The 22,500-nt window shown below is 34.4% G+C and overlaps 1 protein-coding gene across 1 annotated transcript in view; it reads right to left on the bottom strand.

Moving 5' to 3' along the window:
• LOC137616487 (G-protein coupled receptor dmsr-1-like) overlaps nt 1–22,500 on the bottom strand; it is a 335,594-nt gene that overhangs the window by 312,246 nt on the left and 848 nt on the right. Inside the window, exons 1-2 of the mRNA XM_068346298.1 lie at nt 21,639–22,500; nt 1–225 (exon numbers count right to left, since the gene is read on the bottom strand). The exon at nt 1–225 is cut by the window's left edge and continues 27 nt beyond it; the exon at nt 21,639–22,500 is cut by the window's right edge and continues 848 nt beyond it. Coding sequence (XP_068202399.1) covers nt 1–225; nt 21,639–21,869 — 456 coding nt within the window. The 5' untranslated portion in view covers nt 21,870–22,500. The remainder of the gene's footprint in view (nt 226–21,638) is intronic.

A 22,500-nucleotide genomic window follows, 5' to 3' on the forward strand; every position in this document is an offset into this window, starting at 1 on the left:
GAAAACCGAATGATAGTAGGAGTCGAACATATCCTCCTGCCCCCTGATATAAGACGCAGCATAACTGGAGTACTCCACCAGGAGCATGAAGTCAGCAACAGCCAACCCCGTCAGTATGGTGTTCGTGGAGTTGATCATTTCGCGCCTCGTCAGGATAATCATGTTGAGGACGTTGGTGATGGAGCCCAGCACGCAGATGACGACCGCCAAGTAGCCATGGATTTCCTGCAAAGGACAAAAGAATAATGTAAAAGATAGAAGAGGAAGAACGTTTCCCTATATGATAAAGAGGAAGTTTCTGGATATATATATATATATATATATATATATATATATATATATATATATATATTTACATATAAATTTTCTTGTCACACTCAGTGGCATTGCCAAACATATGACTATTCAGTCTCACCCGTCACTCGGGTAGGCGGGGAAGGGAAGAGTTGGAATACCCTGGTGATAATGTGTACCCCGTGAGGTACAATCGAAAAACCACAATCTTCCACAAATCACCGAACCAGCGGCTTGTAGTTAAGAAAGGGGGGAAGAGGGTGGTAAGGGTTGAATCTCTGTGTGCATATCTATCTGAATATTTAGCCTTCATTTTTGACGGGTCTTGTAGATTAGTTAAAGAAAGTTCAAACGTGCTAATAAATGTTCTTATATTAAACAGGTTGACAAAAATGTTTTTCATATTTTATATATGATAGACTTATTTTCACGTTGTTACTGTTCATATTTTATATTTCTTATTCATCTCTTCTCATACATAGTTTATTTATTTCCTTATTTCCTTTCCTTATTGGGTTATTTTCCTTATTGGAGTTCTATGGCTTGTAGCATCCTGCTTTTCAAATTATGGTTGTAGTTTAGGTAATAATAATAATAATAATAATAATAATAATAATAATTATAATAATAATAATAATAATAATAATAATAATAATAATGATGATGATGATGATGATGATGATGATGATGATGATGATGATGATGATGATGATGATGATGATGATGATGATGATGATAATAATAATAATATGTTTTAAAGACATATCAATATCTTCTATCTTACTCGTATGTTGAACATGAATGATTTTCAGGATTTTAAGATTCAGTGGAGAGGCATAGATAATATCCCTTACAAGAAGAATGTTCTTATTTGTTATCTGGTAGAGTTCACAAGTCACCCTTTAATGGAACTAAAAAGATTTTAAATTTGATATTATAGTATAAAATGTATATCATAATTTTCTGACAGCAAAATAAGAATGGGACGTAAGCCTTATTATTTTACTGTGGATAACAGCGAAATCCTTTGATGGAAAAGTAATAGGGTACGTTTGTAATACGAAAATGATAAACTCCCTTCTTTTCTATTGCAGTTCCCAAGACATCCAGTAAGCTGAAATGTAAAAGAATTTTTTTTTTTTTTTTTTTTTTTTTTTTTTTTTTTTTTTTTTTTTTTTTTTTTTTTTTTTTGTTAAGAGTATCAGAATTCTGTTATTTCTTTGAAGCCTGGAAGTAAATCCTTTGTTTTGAAATTCCTTAAAAGATTTTTGCTCTGCAAAGTAATGGGAGATGTACTTTACGTCAATCATGCTAGGCTAATGCTGTGACGTATTCGGACGTACAGTTGGGAACAGGAATTCCTGGTACACCTTGCTCCGAGGAATTGAATCAAGTCACACCCTTACTGCCCGGCGAGTTCCTGTATTTAGCATCGGCCACCACCTCTCTCTCTCTCTCTCTCTCTCTCTCTCTCTCTCTCTCTCTCTCTCTGTTTGGTTACTTTCCACGAAATAAGGGTATGGTCATGCGCACTTCCTCAGAGCGGGATGTACCAAGGACTCGTGTGTCCAACTGCACATTTAAAATGCCATCGCTTATGTAGATTTATCTTCTGATCCGTTGATGGATGTCACTAGATCATCCGGAATTTGGGAGCATTTAAACGGATTGAAAACTGAGAGAGGATTAAATCTTGGAATGAAAATATTAGTTTGGCAGGTTCAAATATACTATTTTCACGCCAAGTCAAATCTAAAATAGAAAGCTATTGAAAAATTTCCAATTTATCTCTCTCTCTCTCTCTCTCTCTCTCTCTCTCTCTCTCTCTCTCTCTCTCTCTCTCTCTCTCTCGTGTGCAGTTCAATTCAGCCACTTAAAAAACAAAACAAAAAAAACCAGTCTGAGGATTTTGGATTGGGTTTTTTTTTTTATCTAAGAGAATCACGTGAAATTTGGTAATTTCTTATGTTAATTACATAATTGGTGGTTTAAAGGAAAGGAATAGAATTATGATATTTTCTCTCGCCATCATCATAACAAATTTCTAAAGTTATTGCATGAAATGAAGACGGTAGGTGCATTTTTTATGACTTTCAATTAAAGAAGTTTAGAATTGTGGTAGCCTATTGGAAACGTACCTGCCTGGCAATCTGTAGAGAGTTCGAGACTCGTTTAAGCTCGATAGTTTCTAGTAGTGTCTGCAACCCACCATTCTTGTGAGCTAGTGATGTTGGGGAGCCTATAGGTCTACCTGCTGAGTTATCAGCAGCCATTGCTTAGCCCTTACTGTTCCTATAGGTTGATGGAAAGGGGATTGGGTGCTGATCATGTAAATACATGGTCAGTCTCTATAGCATTTTCCTGTGTCTAGGCTATTCTGTATTTTACTTATGCTATTCAAGATCTATCTTTAAACCTATCTCCCTGGACAATTCTATCCTGTTCGTAATACTAGGCAGGCAGTTAATTCTAATAGCTAGGCCTTCTCCATCACGAGGCTCAATACTACGCAGTACTCTAGAAGTTTTATTCCAGCTGTGACCAAGTTGTGGAATGATCTTCCTAATCGGGTGGTTGAATCAGTAGAACTTCAAAAGTTCAAAGTTGGAGCAAATGCTTTTTTGTTGACCAGGCGGACATGAGTCTTTTTATAGTTTATATATGACATATTTGTTTTTACGTTGTTAATAGTTTATATATGACATGTCTGTTTTGACGTTGTTACTTATTTTAGAATGATTTATTGTTAATTTGTTCTCTTCATTTATTTATTTCCTTATTTCCTTTCCTCACTGGGCTATTTTTCCCTGTTGGAGCCCCTGGGCTTATAGCATCTTGCTTTTCCAACTAGGGTTGTAGCTTGGATAGTAATAATAATAATAATAATAATAATAATAATAATAATAAATAGGAATAGAAATGTCCCACTTCATGAATAGTAATGTGTTTTACTTACTATTGATATGACCTCTCTCAACAAAATTCAAAGAATGTGATGGTTTCACCTGGTTACGTGCGTGTGTTGATTTTAGTAGAATGGCTCAAGAATAGGTGCGTGAAGTCATATGAAAATTGTCAGCTGTATGCATCAAGTGACTTTTATTTTATTAAATATTCATAAGATATCCTTCAGAGGCTCAAGATTTTATGGTGAAACATATATGACAATTTAAGATTTTAAATGTTAAATATCTAACATGTTTCGTACACGCAGTATCATTTTCTGGTTAATGGATTTCGTCGATAGTTTTAAACCTAAATATATTGATGCTTTAAATGCTTCGTACCCTGGTACGTATTTACGGCAACCAATTCATAGCTATGAAATATAATGGAAATGCGCTAGGGATCAATTCCACCAACAATGACCTTTTAAAAGCCACAGAGTCCTGACTGATAATACTCTTCATAGCCGACGACTTATTTTGAGTGCCAACATATTTATAAATGATGATAAAAAGTGTTTGATAAAATATTGTCTTGCGTCATCAGGGTCACGAAAAATATTCATAAAATATACTCTTGCCTTTAAAGATAGTAAGTAGGGTCGCTAAGCAGTAATAACAAAGATTTAATAAAATGTAATCTTGCCTTTAAAGGTAGGAATAAAAAATTTTCCATGACATTCACTCGTGTATGAGCTGTAAAATGGTAACAGATTCAACCATGTATTTACTAGATTAGTCTGCTGGAGATATATTCCAATCATTTTTTGTTTTCATTTCATGGTCATTTCTCCTGAGCTATTGCCAAAAATGGCCAATGCATGCATTTTCGCATATTGTATCCATCAGTATTCAGCTGTATTATTCGAAAGTGGCACTTGCAATTACGCAAACGAGACGGCCATAACATGAAATCGCTGAATTTGAAATGATGGCGACACTTGTATGGCCATCTGTTGACAGGCAATGGATTTCCTTTTCTATGTGTGAGGGTGTGTTTGCGTGTGCATGCGCGAATTACTATTGCTTTTGGATGCCAATAGGCCATTATGAGTGTCAATATGGTATTGAATGTAATGGTAAGTTCAGGCAAATATTTTGTGATTTGTCCATTTTGTTTACATTTGGAATATGACATTTTTCCAAATTTCTATCAACTGATGAATTTGATTGTTTTTGGATATCTCGTAATGAAGTGGATAGAGATATAAAGTATATATATATATATATATATATATATATATATATATATATATATATATATATATATATATCACTTCTGAGTTGGGATACCTTAATATGGTAAAAGGGTTTGTGTATCGCCATGCTCAGCAAAACTTTACTGTTAGAGAAACCCACAATAGGTTGGTATAGTGTGGGCGATCGGACCAAAGTCTCTCACCATCACTAATCCGCAGTGGCCAGCGTGAAGAAAATCGCCTAATCCATACATGAGTATGACATTTCATAGGCCTTTGTCCTGCAATGGACTAAAAATGGTTGCATTTGTTGTTGTTGTCGTCGTGTATACAGTTAATACAGTATATATATATATATATATATATATATATATATATATATATATATACATATACATATACATATACATATATATATATATATATATATATATATATATATATATATATACTGTATTAACTGTATACACGACGACAACAACAACAAATGCAACCATTTCTAGTCCATTTCTAGTCCATATCTATATATATATATATATATATATATATATATATATATATATATATATATATATATATATTACTAGGTAAGTACAACACTAGTTGGAAAAGCTGCATTCTATAAGGCCAAGGGCTCCAACGGAGAAAATAACCCAGTGAGGAAAGGAAATAAGGAATTGAATAAAGTAGAAGAGAAGGAATGAACAATTAAAATAATATATTTTAAGAACAGTAACATCAAAATAAATCTTTCATATACAAACTAAGAAAAAAAACAAGAGGAAGAGAAATTAAATACAATAAAGGGCCCGAGTGTACCCTCAAGCAAGAGAACTCTTCCCCAAGACAGTTGAAGGCCATGATACAGAGACTATGACTCTACCCAAGACTAGAGAACAGTGGTTTGATTTTGGAGTGTCTTCTTCTTAGAAGAGCTGCTTACCATAGCTAGAGTCTCTTCTACCATTACCAAGAGGAAGGTAGCCACTGGGCAGTTGCAGTGCATTAGTTAACCCCTTGAGTGAAGAAGAATTGTCTGGTAATCTTAGTGTTGTCAGGTGTATGAGTTACAGAGGAGAATGAGGAAAGAATAAGTCAAACTACTCGATGCGCAAGGAAAGGAGAAATGAGCCGTAACCAGAAAGATGGATTCAGTGTAGTACTGTCTGGCCAGTCTAGGGATCCAATAACACTCTAGTGGTAGTATCTCAACGGGTGGCTGATGCCCTGGCCATCCCACTACCTACTTTGGCCATGAACAGTTGCCTGAATTCGAATGTATCCCATGTTAAGGGTCATTTTCCAATGCATAAGTTTGTTAAGGAATGAAAAGCACCTTCAAGAGAATTGCAAAGTAATAGTTTTAGCTGGAAAATATATTTTAATAGAAATTAAGGAAATATAATGCAATGAGTTTGTAATGACTAACAACTTTGTTAATTATATTTACAAGACATGTTTTTATATGGGTAGATAGATCATTATATACGTCATCATCAGCGAGTAACTAGTCTGCTGCTGAACAAAGGTATTAAAAATGTTCTTCAACTCCCTTTTGTTTATGGTCTTTATGCCAGTCCACACCCTCAAATTTTCTTAGCTCGGTAATCCATCGTCTTTCTTCATTTGCTTCTTTTGCAATCTCTAGGGACCCATTCTGTTATTCTTAATGTCCACATATTATCTGTAATTCTCATGATATGACCTGCCCATGCCCACTTCTTTTTCTTACATGTTGTTAGAATATCCTCAGCTTTAATTAGTTCTTGTATCCATGTTGTTCTTTTTCTCTCTCAGTGTTATTCCTATCATTATTCTTTCCATAGTTTTTTGAGTTGTAACGAGCTTAGGTTCTAATGCTTTAGTTAGGGTCTAAGTTTCTGATAAATAATTTAATACTTGCAGGATCATCTGCTGATTAAATACTATTTTTTTTAGTGAAATTGGCATTTTAATTTTCATAAACTCATTTCGTTAACCAAATGCTCTCCATCCCATGCTTTTCCTTCTTGTATTTTCGGTCTCATTTCTTGGGGGGAACACTGTCTGTTCTAAGTACGTATATTCCTTTTTTTTTTTAGAGGTTCGTCCATAACTCTTATTTGTTGTCTGCATTTTCATTGAACATTATCTTTGTTTACTATATTCATCTTCAGCCATACATTTCTGCTTTCTCTATTCAAATCTCCTATTATCTTTTGCAATTCCTGCCATGATACACTAAACACAACTAAATACTTTTCTTTGTCAAGTGACAGCATCTTAATGTTTCCCCATAACAAAATGGGAAAAGGTGATTTTTAACATCTTTGATGTTTTTTTCTAGAAATGTAACAGATATGTTCGAGTAATGTGGATGATTATTCCTGAAACATATCTAGCTTTCAAAAATAGGATAAGAAGACATATCTATATTTAACCCCCAAAACCGTAAGGTTGAAAAATTGCAGAAATATCGTGAAAAAATAAACCTTAGCTTTAGGCTTCTCATTATATTGAACTTGTAACAAAGGAATTTCCATATAAATAAGTTTTTTAGTTTCTATATCCCTAGACGATATGAAAGCCTTTCAATTTGTGGTCCTTTTCCTAACAAAGTACATGTTGTTCTTCAAATAAAAATGGTAATATTTTCTCCACTGGAAATATTTGCTCATTAAAATGGCTATGATATATGGCAGGCTCTGTAGCTTCGTAATGGCTTCCTGGTATTTTTTTCGTTTTTTATGGGTAGTTTTAAGATGCTAAGCGAGATTTTTAATTCATTATCGGACTTTATGGCTGGAAACATTAGAAAGGAGAACGTGCCATTTCAGCTCCGTTAACTTATTTAGTTCGGACATATCTTTTGAAAATTTAATCTTTATTTTTATTTATGATTATTGAAAATTTTATTACTTTGTACTTTTAAATTATGGTACATTTAATTTATACTTTTGGCATAATTGGAGCATGTTTTAAGCATAGTGATTGCATATTAGTTTTGATTTTAACATTTACTAGTTTCACTATTTACTTGATGTTTCAAGCTTTTGCAGTCATTTACGTTATACTTAATGCGTTGTTATTGTGCATATGCTTTATTTTCTCAGCTTAGTCTCAGGATATTATTTTATCCTTTAAGTAATACATGCACTTTATTCGTTCAACATAATTGCAGCAAATTTGATTCTTTAATGTAAGCATACTTTTTTTGCACGTGCACGTTCATTTTAAAGATCTTTTTAGACGAAATGAGATGAAAAGGGAGAAAACATATTTTAAGAATGAGAGAGAGAGAGAGAGAGAGAGAGAGAGAGAGAGAGAGAGAGAGAGAGAGAGAGAGAGAGAGAGAGAGAGAGAGAGAAGAGAGAGAACCGAATTGAGCATTGAAATGTGTAGATGCAGTGTATACATAGAATAAATCAAATTTTTTCACACATGTTCTTTAATCATCAAACTGTTTTTCATATCAGAAAAGAACATCAGAAGTTGCTTTTCATCAGAAAAGCTATTGTGAACATTTTTATTATTAATCAACCATTCTAATATAACAATGATTCACTGTTTAAAATATTGCTTGATGTAGAGGAGACATTCTTGTTTATGACTAAAAATTTATTACTACCCATGTAATTAGTCTATTTTAGAGGTAAACTGCACATTAAAACTATAGTTAATGTCAAATTAATATGAATCTTTTAACACTACGTTTGTTAGTGAATTTTATCCAATTGTATTGTTACAATTTTCAATTGTTTAAACGCCACTTTTTTAGGGAATTTTCTTTTGAAAATTTTGAGCTTTTGTACAATTTTATCGTTACAATTTTCAGTTGTTTAAACTCCACTTTTATTAGTGAATTTATTTGGAAAAGTGTGACCTTTTTGTACAAAAGTATAGCTATAATTAAATGTTTAAATGCTACTTTTGTTAGTGAATTTTCTTCGGAAAATGTGAAACTAACCAATTGTATCAATACACTTTTCAGTTGTTTATACGCTACTTTTGGTAGTGGATTCTATTTAGCATAAGTGTGACATTTTATTCAGTAGTATCGATATAACTTTCAGTTGTCTATTACAGAATCACGATTTAAGTAGTCGAAGATTTGAATCTCCATTCTTAATATCCCTCTTCTCATTTCTTTTATGAATTTCAGTCCTCTGATGTTAATATAAACGATTGTCATCAGAATTTAAAAAGGTTCGATTTTTCGTCTTTCATTGACCCAGTTTCTCGACTAACCGAGTCCTTTGATGTTTGAGGTATGTGAGTTTAATTCATTCCTGGTCATTCTGGCATCACTCAAATGATTGGAGAGAGAGATATAGAAATTATTTTGAGGTGAATTTTGCCCGATTTTAGCGTTATGATGAAAATAATCTTTGTTTTCAATCAGGTTTTACCGACTAATCTTGAGGTGGATATTCAGTGGAATTGTTTGTTTTTCTAACGTTTTCTCTCTATTATTCTGTTTTCTGTGAGTTTTTACGCAAGTATTTTACCCTTTTAAATTTAGGCGAAAAGACATAAATTAGGTTTATTATTTGCGAATTCTATTTTGTTATTATATTTAGAATGTTTACGATTTGGTTAAAAATATTTTATATACATTTAAAAATAAAAAAAATAAAAAACGAAGAAACAAAATGCCAGACTTCTTTCAACTCAGAGACAATTTATTTGACCTCCAACTTTTACAGATCATCAAAGGTTATAACGAACGTTTAAAACAAATCGAAAAAGAGAATTTTGTGTTTCATTTCACTTTTCCCTTTAATTTGGTAAAATTTTTGTCATTTTTTCTTGGCATGGGAGTTTTGCGGATATAGATAAAAGGGAATAACAAAGTAAAAACCGATTTTAAATCTTCTCTGTTTTGTATTGTGACTGCATGGATCCCAAATTAATTGAACAGGTGAATGCACTGCTGTGATGTCAACTGGAAAAATCCATAAATGTATTTATGAATTCATGTGAAAATTGCTTCTGCTGCTGCTGCTTTTGTTATTTTTATTTGATATTGTTGTTGTTGTAGCTGATATTGATTGAATCTGATTTTTGTCATTGTAGCAGATGGGAATTTATATTCTTTCCCTAAATTTCTTTATTATTAAAAAGAAATTTTCCTGTTTTTTTCCTTCCTGTCATTTCGTTCCTCTGCATAGTTTTTCCATCCACCAAAGAACTGATTTATTCTACCTCTTTAATTTAGAAACCTTTTTCTTTTGTCATTTTGCGCATGCAGATATTGCCAAATTTATTTCCTATTTGAAATAAAAAGATATTAGTTTCTATTAAGTTTTTTTTATATATAGGTTTCAAAATTATTGTCCTTCACCAGTTCATTATAAACCTCTCTTTTTTATGAGATTTGGAGAGACATTTCTTATTCAATATTCCAATATATCGTAATATTGTGGTATACAATTATTTTCCGTTCTTTTTACTTTTTTGTTATTTAATTATGATTTGACAGTTTTGTACATGTTATACTCTATGTATAAGAATATATATATATATATATATATATATATATATATATATATATATATATATATATACATATATATATATATATATATATATATATATATATATATATATATATGTATGTATGTATGTATATATGTATGTATGTATGTGTGCATACATATATATGTTTATAAGTGTATATATGGTATGATGTCTGTAGTGTATATATATATATATATATATATATATATATATATATATTATATATATATATATATATTTATATATATATATATATATATATATATATATATATATATATACATATACCAAGGCACTTCGCCCAATTTTGGGGGGTAGCCGACATCAAACAAATGAAACAAAAAAGGGGACCTCTCCTCTCTCCTGCGGCCGGGGAGGGGGCATAAAAACAATTAGAATAGCGCCAACGTATCCCTGCTTGTCGTAAGAGGCGACTAAAAGGGACGGGACGAGGGGGCTGGGAACCCCCTTTCCTGTATTATAATCCTGTGTGACATCAAATATATATATATATATATATTTATTTATTTATTTATTTATATTTATATGCCTGCTCACAAGCATTCAAGAAGAGTTAACGCGAAGGTTACCAAATATTCCAAACTAATTTATCATCATTCGACACTGGAGCTTCTCTCCTTTGACGTTGTTAAAGCACACACTGCATCCTGAAGGAAAGCATAATGACATTCAATATTCGTCAAGATAAGGGGATCTGAAATTCCATTGTCTCAAGGATAATGGAGAAGATTGAAGGATCCTTTAACAGAGAGTGAGAAAAAGAAATAGGTCGTTTAAGGACTGGAATACACTTTGGGTCTTGTTCTTTATTTCTATTTGAAATTTGTATTATCCAGAAAAGAATTATTGACATGGAAGAATGTTGAACATTCGTAAGAAAGGTCGTTGAAGGACTGAAATACATATTAGTTCGTATTTGGAATTCCAAAAGAAGGATTATTAACATCTTCAAGGTTATCAAGTTACATAGGGAAATGGATAAGGAACTAGAAGGGGCATTCGGTAGAGCGCATACTTTCGCCAATGCCACATTTGTTACTATGTGGCACTAGTAGATAGGAGGTTGGCCAAGGCACCAGCCACCCGTTGAGATACTACCGATAGAGAGTTATTGGATCCTCTGACTGGCCAGACAGTTACGGCTCATTTCATTTTTGCCGACACATACACAGAATAGTCTGGCCTATTCTTTATACATTTTTCGCTTTCCTCATACACTTGACACACTTTAGTTACCAAACAATTCTTCTTTCAGGAGGTTAACTACTGCATTGTAATTGTCCAGTGGCCACTTTCCCCTTGGTAAGGGTAGAAGAGACTCTTTAGCTATGGTAAGCAGCTCTTCTAGGAGAATGACATTCCAAAATCAAACCATTGTTCTCTAAGTCTTGGGTTGTGCCGTAGCCTCTTTATCTTGGTCTTCCACTGTCTTGGGCTAGAGTTCTCTTGCTTGAGGGTACATTCGGGCACACTATTCTGTCTTATTTTTCTTCCTCTTGTTTTGTTAAACTTTTCATAGCTTATAAAGGAATTATTTATTTTAATGTTACTGTTCTTAAAATATTTCATTTTCCTTGTTTCCTTGTCTCACTGGGCTATTTTCCTTGCTGGAGCCCCTAGGCTAATAGCACCCTACTTTCCCAAATAGGGTTGTAGCTTAGCAAGTAATAATGATAATAATAATAATAATAATAATAATAATGATAATAATAATAATAACAATCAATATTTATTAATTGATAATTAAAAAGGCTTCTCTGTAGTATAATAAGTAATTAAACATCAGTTTATATGAAGCGGTTTGGAAATACGAAAACATTATTTCGTAATGGGGATAACATGGGACGCCAAGACTATACAACAAGCTCCCACAAGACATCCGAAAGATTGAAGATATTAAGGTTTTCAATAAGAAACTGAAGACTTACTTGTTTTCTAAGTTCTTCGATAATGTGGATTTTACAATTAACGGGGATTACGCTGTGATACGCTTAATACGCTGTTAAAAAGAACAGTCATTTTAATCGGAAATTTTCAGTAAAAAAAAATACTGTTCCCAAATTGTAAAGTTTTTCTTCTTTCAAAAGCATTAAGCAATGACGATGGTAGTGATATAAGATTAAATGAATAACAGAAATGGAGAAAAAGATGAAACTAAATTCTCTCTCTCTCTTTTTTCCATTTATTTAATTCATGGTGGTAAGCCTCATTTCCTCCCAAATAAAATCGGCATAGTGATTTACAAAAAGCAAAATATGTTTCAGTAGTGATATAAAGAGAACGGTAAGAAAGTATATTTATGTAGACTCCTCAATATGATTTTTTTTACGTAGAAAAATAAACAGGAGAGATAGAATTAGAATAACAGGAGAGATAAAATTAAGAAAAAAAAAGTGGAGATAGAACTTTAAAGAACGGGAGGGGTAGAATTGAAAAGAAAAAAAAGATAGAAAATGTATTGAGGGAAAATGGAAGGAAAGTTATATGACAATTCTGGACATTAACAAATACTGTATATGTAAATGAAACGCATGACTATAAGCAGGTTTATCTAGTACCTAAATACCATGTTTTATTGATTAATTTCCCAAGAACTGCTTTCCGTAAAGTATTACGTATGATGGAAATCAACACTGACAAATTAATCTACGTAATAACGTGGAAGATGCAACATTGATACTAATGATTAATTTCTTCATGAAGGGTTCTCTACAAAGAACTGATTTGACAGATATCAGCGGAAGATTGAATAGCTGATGTAAAGATAAGTACGTATATGTGCATAATTCGTAGTCCTGGTGGGGCTATTATTAATGATTAACTGGGGCGTATATTTAATCATTACTGAAGCTAATGATCGTTGCATGCGATATTACATTTCAACGTTAATTTGACTTCAAAGATAGCTCGATATGAGGACGAATGGTTTCAACATATACACTTTGATTCTGCATGTCCAGGACATACACACACACATACACACACACACACACACACATATATATATATTTATATATATATATATATATATATATATATATATATATATAGATAGATATAGATATAGATATATATGTATGTATATATGCTGACGAAGCTATGAATTCAGGGAGTGGCTATGGTGTAAGAATTGCTCATATAGTTGTTAATGAAATCTCTACGGGGACAAAGAACAAGAAGCATATACCCATCAAAAACAACGATGGATCTGTTATAACAACAGAAGGTGAAGAAAGGCAACGTTTGATTGAACACTTTAGTAAGGTAATGAATAGGAGATATGAAAGGAATTGTACCAACCGTGTGTCCCACGATCGTACATAAATTATTTTGTGTATATTATGCTTGTATCTGCGCTCTTCCCTCGCACTAAAAAGAACCAGAATAAACATGTCTGCGTCTATCCTCTGTAACATTGTCTGTTTCTCGAACATGAAAATTCCTGTTGCCTTGAGGTTTTGTATATAAAGGAGAGTGTTCTTTAATAAAGTAACTCAGTTGTTTTCAACTTGCCTTTGAGTTCACAACCTTCTCTCGCTCGTCACAGAATAATTTTAATTATATACCTGAAGCTGAGGAAGACCTTGATGTGCAAATGAATGAATTCAGTGTGTTTGGAGTCGAAGGTTTCGTTAAAAAATTCAAGAGATAGAAAGCCCCGGGATACGATGGAATAACTGCCGAGATGATACTGGCTGAAAACGAAATGACCCCCAGAATACTTGCAAGATTATTTTGTAGAATATAGTATGAAGAAGCAAAGTTTGATGAAGGGGAATTATGAGCGTAGGTGAAAATGGCTAAAAAAGGAGAACTGACTGATAGCAATAATTACAGAAGCATCACACTTACGTCAGTTGCCATGAAAATATATTGTCTGCTTATTGTAAAGAGAATAGAGAGAAAGATTGATGAAAAGCTGAGAGATGAACAAGCAGGATTTAGAAAAGGCAGAAGTTGTACTGACTAAGGTTTCATTTTAAGACACGTTTTACAGCAAAGTGGAGAATATAGAAATCCACTTTTGATGGCATTTGTGGACTATGAAAAAGCCTTTGATAGTCCTGCGGTATTATGGAGTTCTTCTTAAATATGTAAATATAATTCAGTTTGTTCATGAGCATATTAAGTGCAAAGTTAAAGTTAGTGGAGTCTTATCATATGAATTTCCAGTTAATAGGGGAGTACTCCAAGGGAATGTGTTGTCACTTATGCTATTTATCCTCCTCATGGATTTTGTAATGCATAGAACAGTTGGAGATGGTAGAGAAGGATTGGACTTAATTGGTAATAGGAAATTAGCGTTAAATATCAAAAGAGGTTGGGCTCAAGATAAATAGAAGAAAGACAAAGATGATGAGAGCGGAAAATGCAATGGAAGATGAAATATTATTGGAAGGCTAAAGTATTAGTGAGGTATAATCATTTAAATATTTAGGAACTATGATCTCTAATACAGGATCTTTAGAATTGAAATTTAATGAAAGATTGAAATAAAGCAAATCAGACAATAGCAAGGTTATGTAAAATTTGGAAATCAAATCGCCTGAAATTACATATAGAAATCAGGCTATATATTGATTTAATGATGTCGATGTTAATCGTTATAGGTGAACTTTATTGGGGCATTTAGTGCTACATTTCATATATATATATATATATATATATATATATATATATATATATATATATATATATATATACATATATTACCTTGAAACTTTTGTACTACATTAACGATTACCTCCTCTAACATATCCCTAAATTATTTATTCATATATTTCATTTGTTTTATACCTTATCTTTACATTTGTGCATTCCTTGTGATTATTTTTTCAATTGTACATATTGTCAATAATTTACTTTATTATTTATCATTTCCAAATTTGTATTGTGGTTTTTTCTCTCAATGGAATTTTTCCACAACATGTTTAGCATTCATGACAAAATCAGGGCAATAGACATCATATACCTAGACTTTCACAAGGCTTTTGACAAAGTTCCTCATAAAATATTAATGGTCAAAATTAGAGCACTAGGCATCATCGATGAGCCAGCTGAATGGATCGAAGATTGGCTAACAAACAGAAAACAGTTGTAATCAATGGAGAAACTTCAGAGTGGGCAGCTGTTACCAGTGGAGTACCTCAAGGATCCGTCCTTGGCCCATTGCTATTTCTGGTCTACATAAACGACATGCATTTAGGATTAACTAGTAGAATAGCCAAATTAGGCGTAAATGCTGAGGAGAACTCAGAATACGTACAAACCTTAAGAGAGGATCTAATGAAGCTAGGAGAATGGTCCAAAAAATGGCAAACGCCTTTCAACTGTGGAAAATGTAAAGGCATGCACATAGGTTATAGTAACCAACAGTCAGACTGCTCACTGCAGGTTAATGAAATAGAAAGTGTGGAGGAAGAGGAAGAACTCGGAATTATTATCAGCAAGGATTTGAAGTTCATCAGAGCATAAAAGTTGAAAATAAAGTACAGAAACTAATAGACTACAAAAAGAGATAATTTAAATAGAGAAACAAAGACACTGTACTACAGCTTTACACATCACTAGTAAGACCCTCTAGAATACGGAGTCCAATTCTGGGCTCCAAGTATTCATAAGGATATAGATGGACTGAAAGCAGTACAAGATAGGGTCACCAAACTAAATTTAGTTCCAACACTAAGGCAATTTGAATATAGACGGAGGATGGAACGGTTGAACTTATTCGATCTTCAAACTCGACGACTAAGGGCACAATTAATAGAGGCATTCAAAATTCTTAAAGGAATAACAAATGTAGATTACAACAATTTATTCACGCTTAGCACAAATCAGGCGAGAGGTAATGGATACAAACTAGAATTGAAAAGTTACAACACCACTCAATGTGGCAACGAGTTCAAGAACAAGTTAGACAAGATCACAAGAACTCTAAATACTTAAACTAAATCGCTCTACCGAAGTGCAAATGGAGTCTCCGTGGATGGACCAAAAATTCTTTGAGACATTCAAAATCCTTGTAACTCTCTCTCTCTCTCTCTCTCTCTCTCTCTCTCTCTCTCTCTCTCTCTCTCTCTCTCTCTCTCTCTCTCTCTCGTTTAGACACTTCATATACAGTATAAATATATATATATATATATATATATATATATATATATTATATACATATATAAATATAGATATATATAGATATATATATATATATGTATATATATTTATATATATTTATATATATATACATAAATATATATATATATATATATATATATATATATATATATATATATATATATATATATTGTAAAACACATCCAAACTCTTCCACATGGGCGAACCGTATAAAAATAATCTATTAGTACCGTTCATTTATGCTGATTTCTCCGGTCTCGAATTTCTTATCTCCTTTTATTTCTTATAACGTCTAGAGTCTAGACTATGCACACAATTCACCATACCTGTCTCTTAATTTTCATTTGATTTGCATTCTATAATCCGCACTTTACTCTCTTAAAAGAGAATATCATTGTGCACAAAGAAATATATTAAGTGCACAATGGTTTATTCGCATGACGTGTTCGGTGAATTACCCCTTTCCCTTTTCTACCATCATATATTTTCTCACTATCCATAATAAGATTTATTTCCCCCTGCCCCTTTGTATCCGTTTGCTATAACCTTACTCTTTTTCACATATACTGTACTTTCTTCTTTCTCTTCATGCAAACATAATTTTTCACTAGTTGCTGTAACTTTTCCGCACTATCTCTAATCCAAGAAGTCCTTTATCATCTACAAATATCAGCCATTCTGTGCTTTCATTCATTGATCATTTCATTTCCCAAATACTTTGCGCACATTCCATGTTGTCCTTTCTTAGATTATTTGTGTTACTACACCGGAAATGTATTAAATCACTTTGGAGACAAATTATACTCTTTGGCTGTTACTTAGAAGCAGTTACATACTGGCACATTCTAACACATACTTTATTCACATCTCATTCTTTCCCTACACATTGCACAATGTATCTCTATGTCCACTTAGGCCATATGCAGCTTTCCCCTTTATTCATCAACTATTCACATAACTCTAATAATAAACATTCTATCCGTCCACACCCTTCATTGTCTATGCCATGATTGCCTTTCCTTTATCAGTTCATCTCTATCCATACACACCCTTTTCTATTGCTTGATTTCCTTTCCTCTATCAGTTTTATTATATCCAAACACACCCTTTTCTATTTCCTGATTTCCTTTCCTCTTTCAGTTCTGTCAGTTGTCTTGCATTCTCAGTTATATTACTATAAAAACCTCTCCTAATATGATAAGTATTTTTTTCTGGTATGATTTTTTCGCCTCCTGAGCAATCACCTCTATTTTCAATGATAACGGAAATTCTATCAAACTTTGCATCATTCAGCTCCATTGCTTTCTCAGCAAATCTAAAGATAAATCACTTTATCAACTATATTCACAACAATTATTTATTCCGGGATCCATTAACAACCTATTCACCCTGAAGATATTGGTCGTCTTCTCTTCTCTTGTCTCTAATTTTCTTTGTTATTTTTTTTTCTCGACTACCTATCCATCCTTCTGGGTACCAACTTGATCGTGCTATTTTATCATTCAACCTTTTCTTTCTCCTATCCATGAAATGGGTTACTCAGATGCTGAGACAAGATCTCCTCAAGATGCTTCCCTCAGATCTCATCAAGATACCTCCCTCAGGTCACATCAAGATGCCTCCCTCAGATATCCTGAAGATACCTCCCTCAGATCTCCTCAAGATGCCTCCCTTAGATCTCCTCAAGATACCTCCCTCAGATCTCCTCAAGATGCCTCCCTCAGATCTCATCAAGATACCTCCCTCAGATCTCCTCAAGATGCCTCCCTCAGATCTCCTCAAGATGCCTCCCTCAGATCTGAAGATGCTTCCTTCAGATCTCTTCAAGAAGCCTTCCTCAGATCTCCTCAAGATGCCTCCCTCAGATATCCTCTAGATGCCTCCCTCATATCTCCTCAAAATCCTCATTCAGATCTCATCAAGATACCTCCCTCAGATCTCCTCAAGATGCCTCCCTCAGATCTCCTCAAGATGCCTCCCTCAGATCTGAAGATGCTTCCTTCAGATCTCTTCAAGAAGCCTTCCTCAGATCTCCTCAAGATGCCTCCCTCAGATATCCTCTAGATGCCTCCCTCATATCTCCTCAAAATCCTCATTCAGATCTCATCAAGAAATCTCCCTCACTTCTCCTCAAGATGCTTCCCTCATTTCTCCTCAAGAAGCCTCCTTCAGATCTCCTCAAAATCCTCCCTCAGATCTCATCAAGATGCCTCCCTCAGATCTGAAGATACTTCTCTCAGATCTCTTCAAGAAGCCTCCCTTAGATCTCCTCAAGATACCTCCCTCAGATCTCCTCAAGATGCCTCCCTTAGATCTCATCAAGATACCTCCCTCAGATCTCCTCAAGATGCCTCCCTTAGATCTCCTCAAGATGCCTCCCTTAGATCTCCTCAAGATACCTCCCTCAGATCTCATCAAGATACCTCCCTCAGATCTCTTCAAGATACCTCCCTTAGATCTCCTCAAGAGGCCTTTCACAGATCTCCTCAAGATGCCTCCCTCAGATCTCCTCAAGATGCCTCCCTCAGATCTGAAGATGCTTCCTTCAGATCTCTTCAAGAAGCCTTCCTCAGATCTCCTCAAGATGCCTCCCTCAGATATCCTCTAGATGCCTCCCTCATATCTCCTCAAAATCCTCATTCAGATCTCATCAAGAAATCTCCCTCACTTCTCCTCAAGATGCTTCCCTCATTTCTCCTCAAGATGCCTCCTTCAGATCTCCTCAAAATCCTCCCTCAGATCTCATCAAGATGCCTCCCTCATATCTGAAGATACTTCCCTCAGATCTCTTCAAGAAGCCTTCCTCAGATCTCTTCAAGAAGCCTTCCTCAGATCTCCTCAAGATGCCTCCCTCAGATCTCCTCAAAATCCTCCCTCAGATCTCCTCAAGATGCCTCCCTCAGATCTCCTCAAGAAACCTCCCTCATTTCTCCTCAAGATGCTTCCCTCAGATCTCTTCAAGATGCCTCCGTCAGATCTCCTCAAAATCCTCCCTCAGATCTCATCAAGATGCCTCCCTCAGATCTCTTCAAGATGCCTCCCTCAGATCTCCTCAAGATACCTCCCTGAGATCAGGATACCTCCCTCAGATCTCATCAAGATGCCTCACCGAGATCTAAAGATACCTTCGCGAGATCTCCTCCTATAATTTTCTGCTACTTTAAAGTTTTATGGCACCAAATTAGGTGAACTACTTCCAAGTCGAGAGATCTTAATTCCTTATATAACTTTTGTTCCAAGAGCTTTGAGAGTCTTTATTGGTATTTTTGTTTGACCAAGATGCACTCCCTTCTAACCGTATTGTCCCTAGATAGAATTTTGGCACTTCTTTCATTTCATGTCCTTAACCCTTCTTTGCTCATTTAAGTTCTTTTAAAAATCACTTGTCTTTATTACATTCAGAGCAACAATTTTACCTTTTCCTCTTCAACCTAAACAAGTTTGACTCTGATCAGGTATCCTCCGGCCATTTTTTTGCCTTTTACACATATCAACATGCCCTTCTATCGACTCTTTACAAAAAATATAGTAAACCTTTTCATAGCACAAAATTATGAAGTTAGAGTTGTTTTAATCAAGTATTGGCACATAAACCCTTCCTGTGTAGTTTCATATGAATGAAATGAGGGGATTAATCAGGAAAATCTATGGCAATTATTATATTCAGGTAATCTTTTATTACAACAGAAATTGAAGAGGGATTACAGAGAAGGGTAAGAATCTCTTGAATAGGATGGTATGAAGGTAATTCTGTCCAGCAAGTATGGACGAGATTGAATAATTGTACAGATATACGATGATTAGATTTAATATCGTTAAAGAATTTGAAATATTTGGGATCTGTGTTAAGGAAGTTTGATGTTCAGGTAAAAAGCAGGATAAAAGCAGTTTTTGAAATGGAGGAAGGTTGCTAAATGAACTGAATATCACCATTTATTGTACCATAATCAAGCCATTGATGATTTCTGGATCAGAAACGTGAATGAGGCAAAATGATCATTGCATCATGAAGTGATGGAGGATTTGGAAGGAGTTGGAGAAGAAGCATCAAGGCAACCGACCCCTTAACTTGAGGGATATTGGTGAGAATTAAGATTTCATAGCAGTCGGGTATTTTTAACATTCTAGCATCTTCCCGAACACATTCCTAGAATAACTTCTCTTTTTTTATTATTTCCAGGAACTTTATACATAACAACACTACCCTCTTCTTTTCCTCCTTTATACCTACATTAAGGGGTCAGTTGCTTGATGTGCCCTCTCCATTGTCTTCTATCAAAGGCATCCTCTTCCACTAAACCTCTTCTCTACATATCATCCTTCACCTTATCTCGTCATCTAATGCTCTGCCTCCCTCAAGTTCCCCCCCCCCCCCCCCCCCCCCTAACAGGTTCCTCCCAAGCCCTCCTCACTCCTTCCCCACCATTCATCTTCAACACATGCCCAGAGTCTGGGCATGTTTGGGCCCCAAACCATTTTAGTTATGACGCTTTCATCACTTCAGTAATCTTCCACTACGCTTTCCATTCTTATTTTCCCTTTATTTTAATAACTGCCTCCTGAACATCCAGTTTCATCTTATCGCTTTCAGTAGATTGCCTATTAACTATAATTCTCTTCTGCGCGATATTAACGCATATTTAAAACACAAAGATTTACTATTTTACTCTTTCACCTTTTTATGCCATAAATAATACCTGCAAACCATAATGACGTCTACTGTGAACGATAACTTTTGTGCCATTTTTAGCTATATTTATTTATTGCAAGATTGATAGGAAAAAGTATTCAATTTACTGATTTTATAATGCACGATACCTTTTCTTTGTATAATTTCTATTTTATTATTAAAATCATGTTAGCTTTTCGCCGTTTATCAGAAACAGCGTTGATTAATATCAAGCTTAACTAGAAATTTTATTCTTGAAATTTCTGATCCGGTTTAGTCACCATTAGATAATAATGCTTATAAATCTTAATTTCATCAGTGGTAATATCAAAAGTTCTGCCATCCCTATTCCCTTTCCTCTTTAATGGCCGAAAGTTAGGGCGCAAATCATTTATTATAAATTCTCTTTGATAGCGACTAATAATTAATAATCCGTCGAGTTCAGTATCTTTTTCTAACTTCAGCCCGTGGATTCCATTTGTACCAAAGTTTACTTCTTTATGGTCGCAATATTCGATTTCCTGACTCGTTTTGATGTGTTATTTGCCTTCTCAAATGTCACCAATAAAGTAAATAATTTCTCTCACCTCGCTACTTCATCAACCTTCAACTCTCTCTCTCTCTCTCTCTCTCTCTCTCTCTCTCTCTCTCTCTCTCTCTCTCTCTCTCTCTCAAGAAAAAAGTTAGACAAGATCATACAAACTAGACGTTTAAACAACATTCTTTGAGACCCAAAATCCTTGTAACTCTCTCTCTCTCTCTCTCTCTCTCTCTCTCTCTCTCTCTCTCTCTCTCTCTCTCTCTCTCTCTCTCGCTCTCTCTCTCTCTCTCTCTCTCTCTCTCTCTCTCTCTCTCTGAAATACATCTGAGATAACTTACCTTATAGCTGTCCCTGAACCCAACATTGCACGAGGCATGCTCTGGCGGGACGGGTTCTGCGCTGGCCTGGGGGTTGATGGTGCCATTGTGAATCGATGAGAGAACCGTGAGAATATAATTGGCTTGATCGTTCGTTAGGTTCGGGAATATGGACACGAGCTCCTCCCTGGAGATGTAGGCTTCCAGATCTTCCATGTGGGGGAGCCAATCTTCATCGCCTAAAGACATCATTGAGGTCAAGTGTTTGGAAGGAGGACGTCCCTCTTGAGAATGTCTTCTTGAAATGAGGCACGATGCCTCCCTCAGAGGAACCCCCTGAAGTTTTCCACGTCTTTGGGTTTCTGTTGGATCTAATTAGGCTAATATGTTTGAAAGAAAGATTTCAGTTCCCTTTATATCCTTAGTTTCAAAAGCTTCGAGAGAGGTGTTATTGACGTATGTTTTTCAGATCGACTTGCCTCTGACTTCGATGTTTTGAATGGAGAAGCTTCCTTTGATTCTAACGATCTAATCAGTGTTTTTATTTAAAAACCTTAGTAATTTGACACTAGATCTTAGAAGATGATTGAGTTTTCTATGAATTGTTTTTATAGAAAAATGATTAACAAAAAATGTAAATGGCAAAACCAAACCTGTAAAATATTATCGAGCAAACACGTTTCAATTGGTTTATGAATATATTTTTTCAATAACTCCAGAACAAAAGGCTGTCAATTAAAAGAAATCCCGTTACGTCATTATCTCGGGAAATTTTCTTTTCGTACAGGTTTCTGATTCTTGGAAATCCTTCGTATGTTGATGGTAAACACAACCTTATAAGCGTTTTGATGTTGCTACTTTGATCTGCTTTCGTATTTATTGC

This window comes from Palaemon carinicauda, chromosome 22, assembly GCF_036898095.1.
Source record: "Palaemon carinicauda isolate YSFRI2023 chromosome 22, ASM3689809v2, whole genome shotgun sequence".
Lineage (NCBI taxonomy): Eukaryota > Metazoa > Arthropoda > Malacostraca > Decapoda > Palaemonidae > Palaemon > Palaemon carinicauda.